At 29.8% G+C, this 13,830-nt stretch overlaps 2 protein-coding genes across 2 annotated transcripts; both read right to left on the reverse strand.

The window, feature by feature from the left end:
• Nucleotides 1-5,643: 5,643 nt before the first annotated feature.
• LOC125608726 (tubulin beta-3 chain-like) lies at nucleotides 5,644-6,190 on the reverse strand. The gene has a single exon (XM_048779185.1). It carries the CDS (start codon nucleotides 6,084-6,086, stop codon nucleotides 5,685-5,687), a length of 402 nt encoding a protein of 133 aa, XP_048635142.1. The 5' UTR covers nucleotides 6,087-6,190; the 3' UTR covers nucleotides 5,644-5,684.
• Nucleotides 6,189-13,830, reverse strand: LOC106377285. The gene is made up of 3 exons (XM_048779068.1): nucleotides 13,625-13,830; nucleotides 13,437-13,580; nucleotides 6,189-6,456 (listed from the first exon to the last, which is right to left on the reverse strand). Exons 1-3 carry the CDS (start codon nucleotides 13,828-13,830, stop codon nucleotides 6,189-6,191), a joined length of 618 nt encoding a protein of 205 aa, XP_048635025.1.

Below are 13,830 nucleotides of genomic sequence, written 5' to 3' on the forward strand. Positions count from 1 at the left end.
TTTTATAAAAGATTATAAATGTAGTTTTATAGGGGCTTATAAATTTATAAATTAGAGAGACTTATAATACGTTGTTTATTCTTTGTTACATCTTGTGGTTAATACATTATATGGATTCTCTAAGGAATACAAACATTTGGTGACCCCAACACATCCTGATCTTGGATGACATGGATTTTTACAGTGTTGTGCAATTAGTTCAACAAGGATATAAAATGAAGAAAAGCTAAGGGGAACGAGGATTTGTGGCTTTACTTTTTGCAGCATATGATGTAGGGCAATAACACATGAAAGAAGATAAAAATGAAGAGAAAATAAAGCTTAAGAGAAAATAAAAATTTATAAATAATTTATAAAAATATATAAAACAGTTTGTAAAGTTTATAAGCTATTTATAAGTGTTTATATATTATTTGTAAGAGTCTCAAAACCATTTATAAATGTTTACATTTATAAAGGTTTATAAAACAATTAATAAAGTATATAAACCATTTATAATTGTTTATAAAAACGTTATGAAACTATATACACAATTAATATGGGTTATGTATTCAATTTATAAGGTTTATAGGTTTAGGAACCAATTAGAAAGTCTCTTAAATCATTTATAAGAGTCTACAGTAATTTATAAGGACTTGTAGAAACAATTTATAAGAGTTTGTAAAATTGTTTATAATGGTTTATAAGGATATATAAATAATTAGTAAGAGTTTATAAATCATTTATAAAAATTACTAAAAGCAATTTCTGAATTTTATAAAACTTTTAAAAAGAGTTTGTAAAATTGTTTATAAGGGTTTATAAGGATATATAAATAATTAATAAGAGTTTATAAATCATTTATAAAAATTACTAAAAACAATTTCTGATTTATAAAAACAATTTATAAGAGTTTGTAAAATTGTTTATAAGGGTTTATAAGGATATATAAATAATTAATAAGAGTTTATAAATCATTTATAAAAACTACTAAAAACAATTTCTGAATTTTATAAACCTTTTAAAAAGGTTTACAATTTTTTGTAAGAGTCTATAAACCATTTATAAAGGCTTATAAAACAATTTATAAGAGTATGTAAAATAGTTTATAAGGATTTATATGTAAATAATTAATAACTGTTTATAAATCATTTATAAATGTTTATAAACACAATACATAAATTTTATAAACCATTTATAAGGGTATATAAATTATTTATAAAGAATCTATAAACTTTTTATAGGGGGTATGTAAACAATTTGTTTGTTCATGGCTTTATAAAGTATAGCTTGTGTCTGTATTTTAATCATTTGATATGGAATCCTAATTTACCTTCATAATTTAGACACTAAAAACATCTGAACGACATGTTTCTTTATTTGAATTCTGGATACAATGTGTTATTTCTCTTTTTGTTCTCTTTTCCGTATAAGGTTCCCTTCATGTAATCCATTTGGTCACATGAATATTGGCACAAAATCTAGACCATTCAACGTCAACCTAACCAAGCTTGATTTCTATTACAAGAAACAAAATGTAGTAAAAATGAGTAGTTTCAATTATTTAGCCACAGAATAACAGGCCATTTCTTGGAAAGAGCAAGACTATGAGTTGAAAGGACTATATAAGACTCTCATCTGAACATTAGAGATAATTCCTTGTTCTCAACAAAAAGTTGTCATTTCAAACATAATCTGAGAACATCAAGGTTTCTCCACATCACACTCTTCTCTTTTGTAAAAAAAAAAACAATTGCAGCCAAATTCACTTAGATGTCCAACTAACCTCTTCAACTTTGCAAGTCTTAGGAGAGATATACGATTGTTTTAGTATAAGAGATGTCTAAAGAAGATGAGAGAGAAGATGGTGTTAAGAAGCCAACTCTGCAACTTTTATAAAGCTTTATAAATCTGCAATTCTTTGATCTCACAAACCACGTTCTTGTTCTGAGTCCCTCTTACTTCTTCAAACAGCTCACCAACCTCGTCGATCTTCAAAATCTGGACACAATCCAATCACATATTATTCCTACGCATAAGCACTCACTTACAAAAATAAGATTCACTGTAATTTAACTCAGAAATGTGCACTTCAAAGTTTAAACACATCAATTAGATTTGGGGTTTTACATAGATTCAATTGAACTAATTTACTCAATTGAACTCGGAAATCAAATCCACTGACACAAACTATCTTTAAGTTTGTCGATCGTGTTCACCGGAGCTTGTTGGTGTTCACCGGAGCGAGATTTGGTCGGAGCAATTGGATATGGTCACTGGAGCGTCGTTGGTTCAATCATCATAACCTGATTATAAGAAATATATGATTCAAGGAAGGAATAGAAAATATTCAACACAAAAAAAATTTCAAAACAAGAAAGATCAACAAAGACATATCAAAAACGATAATATATAAGCACTACATTCTTCACTGATAAATATTTATAAGATTTTATAAACTTGAGATTTGAAAACTTCACGAGAAAAACTCCGTCTTCCTTTGCAGAAACATATCGATTTTGATAAACAATTGCTACAATTACAGAAAGAGACGAAAATCAATATCTATTATCCTTTGACCTTTGTTAGCGTTTCTTTGCGTCGTGAGAGAGATCATCGTAGCTTCGTCGGATCTCGCCGCAGCTTCGTACGATCTCGCCGTAGCTTCGTCGGATCTCGCCGTAGCTTCGTCGGATCTCTTCGTAGCTTTGTCGAATCTCGCCGTAGCTTCGTCGGATCTCGCCGGACAACTCTGCAGAGTCGTCCAATCTCGCCGGAGAACTCGTCACCGCCGGAATCCGTCGCCGATTTGTGAGATGATGAGATTTAATTATCGTGAGATGTAAGAGAGAAGAGTTAGTCTTAGGCTTAATTAGTTAGGGGTATAAAGGTACTTTGCCAATTAAAATTTTATGGTAAAATTGAAAAGTGTAAAGTTGAAAAGTGGTATTAGAAAAGTGGTATTAGTGGCAATTCCCCCAAAAAAATAGCTTTCAAACTTAAGTATTATTGATTTTTATTTTCAAAAATTATTGCTAATCTACTGGTAATATTGTTGGGGGAAATTTTACTTATACACTTTACATGATACCACTTTTCACTTATACCACCACTCAAAGGACATTTTCATAAATAGCACATTCATTAATTGGTAAAAGACTAAACTAACCTTATCTTTACTTCAATCTATCGTCTCTTTCTTCTCCACCGTTGTCATCCTTCTTCTCTCTCCTTTCGTATCCACCGTCTCTCTCTCCGTCGGATCCACCGTCTCTCTCTCCGTCAGATCCGTCGTCTCTCTTTCCGAAATCCATCGTCTCTCTCCCTGTGGAGATCGTTCTTCTCTCTCCGTTGAGATTTGTCGTCATCTCCGACGAGATCCATCGTCGTCTCCGTTGAGTTCCATCATCACTCTCTCTCATGCATCTCAATTACGAGAATCACGATTCAAAACCTCAAAGATGTTGGCTCCTCTCCACGATTCACACTGGTATATTTCTAATTTGTGTATTTTTTTTGTTCAATTCAAGTAATATTTTGGATTTGTTCTTTCTGTTATAAGAAAAAATCAACGAAGGTTGGTTTACAACAGGTCGATCTAAGAGAAGGAGTTTCGATAGTGAACATTGAGTTTTCAAAAAATTATAAACCTTTATAAATCTGGGTTCAAGTAATTTTAGGATTTTCGTTCCTCTGTTATTCGAAAAACAAATAAGGTTGATTTAGACTTGTCATTTGAATAGTTATGGTTAGGAGAAATATTTTCGGATAGTAAACATTGTATTTTAAAAAATTATAACCTCTTATAAATCTGGGTTTTAAGATATTGTTGATAGTACAGCTCAATGCTTTACAAGGTTTGGTTCTTGTTAGTTTGTGTTTGCCCTTGCGAGTCTTTTCCTTATATGCACTTATGTATCTATGAATAGGAGAGCTTTGTGTTTGGAGCCAGACAAAAGCAAACAGTGCAACCTGGCCATCTGCTTGATGCGTATGGTCGAATCCCAGAAGCTAAATCTCTGATTGATGCTGTGAGAGATTCTTCTGCAGAGATTGAGTTCGGAGATGAACCGTTCACGAAGTCTTACGACAGAGCCGTTGAGATGTTAGCAGAAGTGGAATCTAAAGATCCTGAAGATGGTCTTTCGGATAAGTTCTATGCGGGATGTTCATTTGCAAACAGAACAATGAAGGAAAACAAAGCTCCTCGAAACGCAAACAGGAACCACTCGCATGTTCCTCCTTCTCCAGCATCTGTTAGACAAATGTGAGAGAGGCTCTGTTGGTCCTAGGATGGATGAAACTGGCCCTTATCTTCCCACTGAGAAGGTTGATCAATTGCGAAGTTCTGATACAAGGGAAAGGAAGGTAGTCTTGCTGCAGCTTGGGCTCTAGCTAATCTATATTATCTTGCATGTTAGAAACCTCTTATAAGGGTTTATAAATCTATTTATAAGAACTTATAAATCATTTATAAGGTTTTATAAATATATTTATAAAAGTTTATGAATTTGTATATAAGGGTTTATAAAAATATTATAAGAGTTTAATAATCTTCATACCACAATTTATAAGAGTTAATAAATCTTTTTCAAGAGTTTATAAATCTTTACAAACATTTAGTAGTAAAATATTCATAAAGCAAGTGTCTATAATTCTAATATAAATGTTTGTAAATTATTATAATAAATAAATGATTATTTATAATGGTTTATAAAACAATTAATAAAACTTTATAAAATCAGTCTATAAAGTTTTTTAAATATATTATTAAAGTATAATTCATTTATAAGAGTTTATAAAATCATTTTATAAGGCTTTATAAGGATTATAAATAATTAATAAATGTTTATGAATAATTTATAAAGATTTAGAAATCATTTATAAACCTTTATCAATAGTTTATATATATTTCTCATGTGGTGGAAAACAGCGAGATGAGGCAGCATAGGTTCGTGGAGATATTGAGTTTGCTGTATATCGTTGTGTTCTTAGCTAAGAATAAGAGAGAGTGTCTCCAAGAAGAATGGGGAGTGTTGGAGAAGTCTCCGGAGGCGGCTTTAGATGTGGATCAGACGATCTTTGTGGCTGTTTTGTGGTGAATTATAGAATATTTCTGGATGTTGAATCGTTCTTGAGTGTAGATTTGCTCATGAATCATGATTGAACCTTACCGAGTCTATATATATATCCTTTAGTTGATTGTGGATGATGTTAATGATGTACCTCTGTTTGCTAAGAAAATCTGAGAAATGATATAATTGTTTTATAAAGAAGAGGCAGAGAAACCATATCAAATTATATCATCATAATAAAATCCTTATAAGGCTTTATAAAGATAATAAATAATTTATAAATGTTTATAAATCATTTATGAAAATTTAGAAATCATTTATAAACCTTTATCAATAGTTTATATATATTCCTATAAATGATTTATAAAACTTTATAAAATCACTTATAAGAATATACCAAATATTTATAAGGTTTTATAAAATCATTTATAAATATTTAGAAAGGTAATTTCATTTATATGAATATATAGAAACTTTTTATAAGGGTCTATAAATCATTTATAAGAATGTTTAAAATTATTTATAAGGGTTTATAAAATCATTTATGAGGATTTGTAGAATTTCAAAAGGTAATTATTTTATGAAGTCTTATAAAATTTTATAGAGGCTTATAAATCTGTATATAAGAGTTTATAAAAATATTATAAGAGTTAATGTTGCAATGTCACAGACGCTGGACTTGACGTTGTTCGGGATCCATTCCACAAAGTAGGATGAGTTCTTGTTCTGGATGTTCATCATCTGCTCATCAACCTCCTTAGTGCTCAGCTTTCCACGGAACACAGTGGATGCAGTTAAGTAACGTCCGTGACGAGGGTCAGCAGCGCACATCATGTTCTTCGCATCCCACATCTGCTGGGTCAGCTCAGGGACACTGAAGGCACTGTATTGCTGTGATCCTCTCGATGTCAACAGAACAAAACCCACCATGAAGAAGTGGAGCCTTGGGAAAGGTATCAGGTTCACAGCGAGCTTCCTAAGGTCGGAGTTGAGTTGACCAGGGAAACAAAGACAGCATGTAACACCACTCATTGTAGCCGAGATGAGATGGTTCAGATCACCAACTAGCAAATCACACAAAACAAACAAGTCAAGACCCAAATGTTACATTAAGGTTAATATATACAGAGTCTTTTACTCACAGGAGGGGTTAGAAAGCTTGAGGGTATGGAAGCAGATGTCGTAGAGAGCCTCATTGTCGAGAACCATACACTCGTCAGCGTACAAGGAACTCAAAAATGATTTATAAACATTTATAAAAGAACTAAATGCAACAAAAGAAGTAACAAAGAACTCTGCATTAGAAGCATATGCTATTACTTCTTCAGCCTCACCCCTTAGTCTCTTTGTTTCCTCTAATTCTTGTTCATCCAATTCCTTGTAGCCACCACCACGACCTCCCCTATATGGAGAAAATAAATGAATAAGCACAGGTCTTTCAAGAGAACAGTGAACAACAGCCTATCAGGCTGAAACATAACGACCGGAATGGCGGAACCAAAGCATATATATACCCACAGCACAAGTACACAAAATGCATAATTACCCAATGAAAACATTCTATTAGCTAAACTAGTAGAAAAGTAGTATAAACTTCTATATAACCTAAAATATACACAGATCGAGTTGCAGTTAGCCCTGAAACTACAAGATATTCACCAAATTAACAAAAATTTCCAAATTAACAAGGAATATCAATGGATAAACTGAAGCAAGAGACACATACTAAACTAAGAATTCATAAGCAACCCAAAGATAAAAGCATCTAACACTGAGACAACTACCAAACAAGCTTATATGTCTCATTTAGACTTACAAGTGGATAAAGGAGGGTTCTTTCAGCATTCTTCTGATTACTCTAAGCCGAAACCAAAAACGATATCCAAAAGCTTTAGTGATTACTTTTACGGAATTTTGGTATAGATTGTAAAACTAAGTTGAATCGAGAAAGTAAGAAGGAGATTGAAACAGTGGAGCTTCCATGGAATTCATAAACACAATAAAAAAAACTTGATGGTGGTTAGTCGTCTTCAGTCATAAGCACTATGTTCTTGATCGATAAATTTATAAAGTCTTATAAATTTGAGATTTGAAAACTTCATGAGAAAGACTTCGTCTTCCTTCTCAGAAATTGATCGATTTTGAGAAATCAAAGACTAAACTACAGAAATAGACGAAACTCACCATATATTATCCTCTCACCTTTGTTACGCATTCGTCATGTTTTGTTCGTTTGAGCTTGTAGTCTTCGCCAAATCTCGTCGGACGTCAGCGTCTTCAAATCTCGCCGGAGTCGTCGAATCTCACCGGAGAAATCATCATAATCGTAGAATCTCCTCGGAGTCGTGAATCTCGTCGTTCAATTTGGGAACTGTTTGAATCGTGGGAGAAAGAAAATAAGTGTATGTTTGATTAAATAAGGGTATAATGGTACTTTAGCCATTAAAATTTTAATGGTAAAATTGAAAAGTGTAAAGTTGAAAAGTGGTATTAGGAAAGTGGTATTAGGAAAGTGGTATTAGTGGCAATTTCCCAATATTGTTAAAGTATGAGTGTCGTTCTAGGATTCCAATGTTTTTAATTATTATTTTGATTTTTATCCTCATTCAAGGATTTTTATTTCTTGTGGCCTTTATAGAAAAATCTAAACAGTAATTGGATACAAAAAAATACAGACGAATAACATACAGCTTACAATCGGTCATAAAGAAAATTAAACACACAACTACTTTACAAAGGAGTAGAAAAGGAAATTAGATATTTTGAGTAATAAATAGATATGGAAAATAAAAAGAAAACGAAAAAGTTAAAATGAAAAAAGGTAAGTGCAGAGAACATCAAAACCATGCATTACCGTAAAAACAAATTACATGGAGCACGATCTATAGGAAGCTTAACAAGTAAATCCATAAAACATCAATCAATTAAAAGTTTTCTAACATAGTATGGGGCACGTGCCCCACCTACCATGACCGTAGATCCGCCCCTGACTATAAGTGGAAACAAGACCAAACTCTATATATTTATACATATATATAGATCTAAAAATAAAAAGTAAGTTCAGAACGAACTAATATCATTTGCCAAATAATGTTAAAAATAATTACTTATGGTTACTAATTGTTGAAAATTATGGAAATAGTAATAATGTTTGATCGAGTCGTGAGACATATACCTATGGAGAGAAGCAGTGAAACATGCTAAATATCTCACAAACCGAGTCACAACAAGAATACTGAGCTCAAAAACAGCATACAAAGTCTTTAAGAACACGAAACTAAATGTAGAACATCTAAGAGGGTTTGGATGTATTGGATATGCTAGAACTGATACACCTCATCTCAAGAAGCTAGACAATAGACCTCAAGTTCTAGTACACCTAAGAACTTAACCAGGTTCAAAGGCGTATAAATTATATGATTCAACACACAACAAAATAGTAATAAGCAGAGATATGACATTTACTGAAAATAGAAGTTTGAAGTGGAACTGCTTAACTACCGAAATCAGTGATAAAAAACTGGGAACGTTCAAGCTTATGTTTGGAGAATATGGAAACAAAGTCATACAAATGATGATAATGAAACACAGCAAATCGAAGAAGACAATGGTGACAATAAAAAAACACAGAAGAGTGTTACGCTCCCGACCCAAACTAACCAAATGTTGAGGAAGAAAATCAAGTGCATTGAGAAAATCGACAAGAGTAACTAAGTGACCAAGCTACTTAGATGATTATATACAACTAGCTGAGGAGAATGTGAACGTCTATTATTACTGATAAATGATGAACCATGGGTATCAGTAAAGCCATAGAAGAAAAGCTATGTGAGGAAGAAATATCTTCCATAATCCAGAACAAAACGTGAGACTTGGTAGATCTTCCAGCAGAGGCAAAACTGATTGGATTAAAATGGATCTTTAAGATTAAACATAATGTTGATAGGAGTATAAACAAGTACAAATCGCGACTCTTCGAGAAAGGTTATATACATAGATATCCATAGACTTTGAGGAAGTCTTTGCCCTAGTGGCACACATTGAGATACTGAGATTCATCATCGAACTAGCAACGGGTGGAAAGTGCACCACTTAGAGGTAAAACCAGAATTCCTCCATGGTGACTTGAAAGAGACAGTTTATGTGTCACAACGAGAGAGATTTGAGACCAAATGAAGTGAAGATGAAGTGTACAAGTTACACAAAGCGTTATATGGATTAAAGCAAACTCTGAGGGCATGGAATGAGAAGTTAAGCAAAGTTCTCGAAAGAACTGAACTTTAAATAATGCTCGAAAGAACTCTCCTTATACCGCAAGCAAAATAATTGACACATCTTCTAGTAGTCGTGTACGTTGATGATCTTCTAGTCACTGGATCACATCTTGAGGTGATTCTCGAATTCAAGAGAAGTAGGGAAGAGAAATTTGAAATGAATGATCTTGGGAGGTTAACATATTATCTCGGCACTGAAATGTCTCAATACGAAGGAGGAATCATACTGAATCAAGAAAGATATGCGAAGAAAATCATAGAAGAAATAGGAATGGATGAGTGCAATGCACTTCATATACCAATGGACTCTGAAACTATCAAAGGCACAAGAAGAAAAATGCATAGATGAGAAACTAATACAGAGGAAACATTGGGTGTCTGCGATATCTCCTTCATACACGTCCAGGTCTTTCTTACTGTGTTGGAGTACTTAGCAGATGTATGCACAAGCCAAAGGAGTCACACATAGCAGAACTGAAAAAAAAAATCTTAAGGTATCTGAAAGGAACTCTCTTTCATGGTCTAAGATTCAACCGAGTTAAAAAAAAGGAGATCTTAGGATACAGCGACATCAGTCATAACATAGATGCTGATGATGGACGAAGTACTACAGGTTACGTTCTCAATCTCAATAACTGTCTGATTACTTGGTGCTCTCAAAAGCAAAACACTGTTGCATTATCTTATTGTGAGGCCGAGTTCATGGCAGCCACTGAAGCAGCCAAACAAGCGATCTGGTTACAAGAACTTCTTGCTGAAGTAATTGGATAATAGTGTGAGAGAGTACTCATATGGATTGATAACAAGTCAGCTATAGCTCTCACGGAGAATCATGTGATTCATGGAAGAAGCAAGCATATACACAAACGATATCACTTCATACGAGAATGCTACGAGAATGAACAAGTGGATGTACAACATGTTCCAAGAAATGAACAAACAGCCGATATCCTAACTAAAGCATTGGGAAGAATAAAGTTCAAAGAGATGAGAGAGCTTGCTTATTGGAGTACAAAATGTGTTAGAACTTGACTTCAAGTTTAAAGAGGAAAATGTTGGAATTAAATTTGAAGATAACTTGGAATCCAAGTAACATTATGACTAGGATAATATGTTTTACTATTAAGTTTAGGATTTTTATCTCTCTATATAAGAAGATGCTAAGTTCTGACGTAACTAATGAGTTTTATAGGTTGTGTTTGATTAAGTTTTGAGTTATTTTTTTTAAGCATCTATCGATACTAATAAAATGGATTTTTTGAGGTCTCATAATATTAGAATAATTAAATATAAAAAATATAGTAAGTAAATATAGTATATAAGAAATAAAAATGTTACATTAAATATATATCGTAATATTATCATTGATATACAAGCAAAAAAATAGAATAAATAAATTTACAAAATAAGAAAAGATAAAGAGTAAGTAAATATACAATATAAAAATGAAAAAATAAATTAAACATATATCTAAAAATGTGTAGTTAAATAAATAATAAATAAATAAATAATATTAAAATATTAAATTAAACATCTATTAGAATATTATAATAAGTAAATAAAAAATAAAAAAATAAAAAGTAAATATACAATATACAATATAAGAAATATAAATATTACATTAAACATCTATCATAATATTATCATTTGAAATAAAAGCAAGAAACATAAAATAAGTATATATACAATTAAAAATGAAAAAAAAACTAATTAAACATCTATCTGAAAAATGCATAGTAAAATAAATAATAACTAAATACACAATATAATAAATAAAAATAATATATTAAACATTTATCATAATATTAGAATAAGTAAATATTAAATATAAGAAAAATAAATAATAAGTAGATATAGAATATAAGAAATAAAAATATTACATTAAATATATCTCGTAATATTATCATCGATATAAAAGCAAAAAAAGGGAATAAATAAATTTACAAAATAAGAAAAGTAAACAGTAAGTAAATATACAATATAAAAATAAAAAATAAATTAAACATATATCTGAAAAATGTCTGGTTAAATAAATAATAACTAAATATACAATATTAAAATATTAAATTAAACATCTATTATAATATTAGATTAAGTAAATATAAAAAAAAAGTAAATAGGCAATATAAGAAATAAAAAATACATAAAACATATATCTGAAAATATATAATAAAATAAATAATAAGTATATATATCATATATAAATAAAAATATTACATTAAAAATCTATTGTAATATTACAGCTTGATATAAAAGCAAAACAATTAGATAAGTAAATATATAATAAAAAAAATATAAAATATAGAAAATAGAAAAACTAAATTAAACATCCATCTGAAAAATGTATAGTTTTACATTTTTCTTATTTTCAAATATTTTTATAAGTAAATATACAATATAAGAAAAAGAAGCATACAATATAAGAATTAGAAATATTACATTAAACATCTATCATTTATTGTAATAAAAATCTATTGTAATATTACAACTTGATATAAAAGCAAAACAATTAGATAAATAAAAATATAAGAAAATAGAAAAACTACATTAAACATCCATCTGAAAAATGTATAGTTTTACATTTTTCTTATTTTCAAATATTTTTATAAATAAATATACAATATAAGAAAAACATGCATACAATATAAGAAATAGAAATATTACATTAAACATTTATCATAATATTTTCATTTGATATAAAAGCAAGAAAATTAGAATAACTAAATGTACAATATAAGAAAAAATAAACAATAGTTAAAATACAATTAAAAACAAAATCAAAAACTAAATTAAACATATCTCTGAAAAATGTATAGTAAAATAAATAAGAAGTAAATAAACAATACAAGAAATAGAAATATTATATTAAAAATATATCGTAATATTAGAATAAGTTATATACAATATAAGGAAAAATACACAATAAGTAAATATACAATATCAGCATTGGAAAAACTAAATTAGACATCTATCCGAAAACTGTATAGTAAAATAATTAATAAGTAAATATAGAGTATAAAACAAAAATATTACATTAAACATCTATCAAATATTGTAATAAAATTAAAAATAATTAAATATACAAAATAAGAAATATAAAAACTACATTGAACAACTGAAAAACGTAAAGTAAAATACATAATAAATAATAAGTAAATATACAATATAAAGAATATAAATATTACATTAAACATCTATAAATAATATTACCATTTGATTTAAATATCTATCTGAAAAATTTATTGTTTCACATTTTATTATTTATAAATATTCTTATAAGTAAATATTTATACAATATAGGAAGAAATATATGATAAGTAAATGTACAATATAAGAAATATAAATGTTACATATTATAAGAAGTTAATATAAAATAAAAGAAAAAATAAATAATAAGTAAATATAATATATAAGAAATAAAAATATTACATTAAATAAATATCATAATATTATAATTGATATAGCAAGAAATGTATAATAAATAAATATACAAAATAAAACAGATAAACAGTAAGTAAATATACAATATAAAAATGGAAAAGCTAAATTAAACATATATCTGAAAAATGTATAGTTAAATGGAAAATGTATAGTTAAATAAATAATAAGAAAATATACAATATAGGAAATAAAAATATTACATTAAACATCTATCGTAAAATTACCATTTGATATAAAAGCAAGAAAATTATAATAAATTAATATACAATATAGAGAAATTTTCTAGGATAGTCATTTTTAAGTTTTTGTCACAAAATAGCCCTCAATGAGAAAAATGACCAAAAGCAGTTTTATTAAAGAGTAAAACCACATATATACCCTAGGGTTAACTAATCTAGACTTAGGGTTTAGAGTTAAGGAGTGATGTTTTGAAGATATAATTCAAACTTTAAAAAATTAAAAATACATATTAAAATTTTCAATTTTTTTTATAACAAAAGGCTAAGAAACTAAGAAGATTCCTGATCCGAAAGCCACCTCGGGGGAACTGAGTCAACATAAACTATAGCAGATGGCGAAGTTCTAACACCTCGTGCCAGCTTGTCCGCCAGAGTATTTTGCGCCCTTGGTATATGCTGGATAGTAAAGTGGAGAAAGAATTCCTTACATCGCAGAAACTCCTCCATGTGTGTAGTGAACGCCAGCCATTCTATCGGTGTAGACACCATCTTCACCAATTGAGAACAGTTTGTTGCAAACACCACCTCTGAGATTTGTAGGGTCTTCATGCACTCCATCGCCCATATCAAAGCTTCACATTCAGAATGTAAAGTTGATAGACTCCTGCAAATAGACATTGCAGCCATCATAGTATCAGTTGATCCATCTTTTCTGTAGACCCATCTCTGCCCTGTATAAAGATCATGTTCCTTCCATGCTCCATCTATATAACACTTGTTAACTCCATGTGGAAAATGGTTCTCTACAATATGTAGATATTCACGGTTTATAGGCTCCTTTATCTGGGCTTCAGCCCACAAAACACCTTCTATTTCCGCCAT

Source organism: Brassica napus, chromosome A5 (assembly GCF_020379485.1).
Source record: "Brassica napus cultivar Da-Ae chromosome A5, Da-Ae, whole genome shotgun sequence".
NCBI lineage: Eukaryota > Viridiplantae > Streptophyta > Magnoliopsida > Brassicales > Brassicaceae > Brassica > Brassica napus.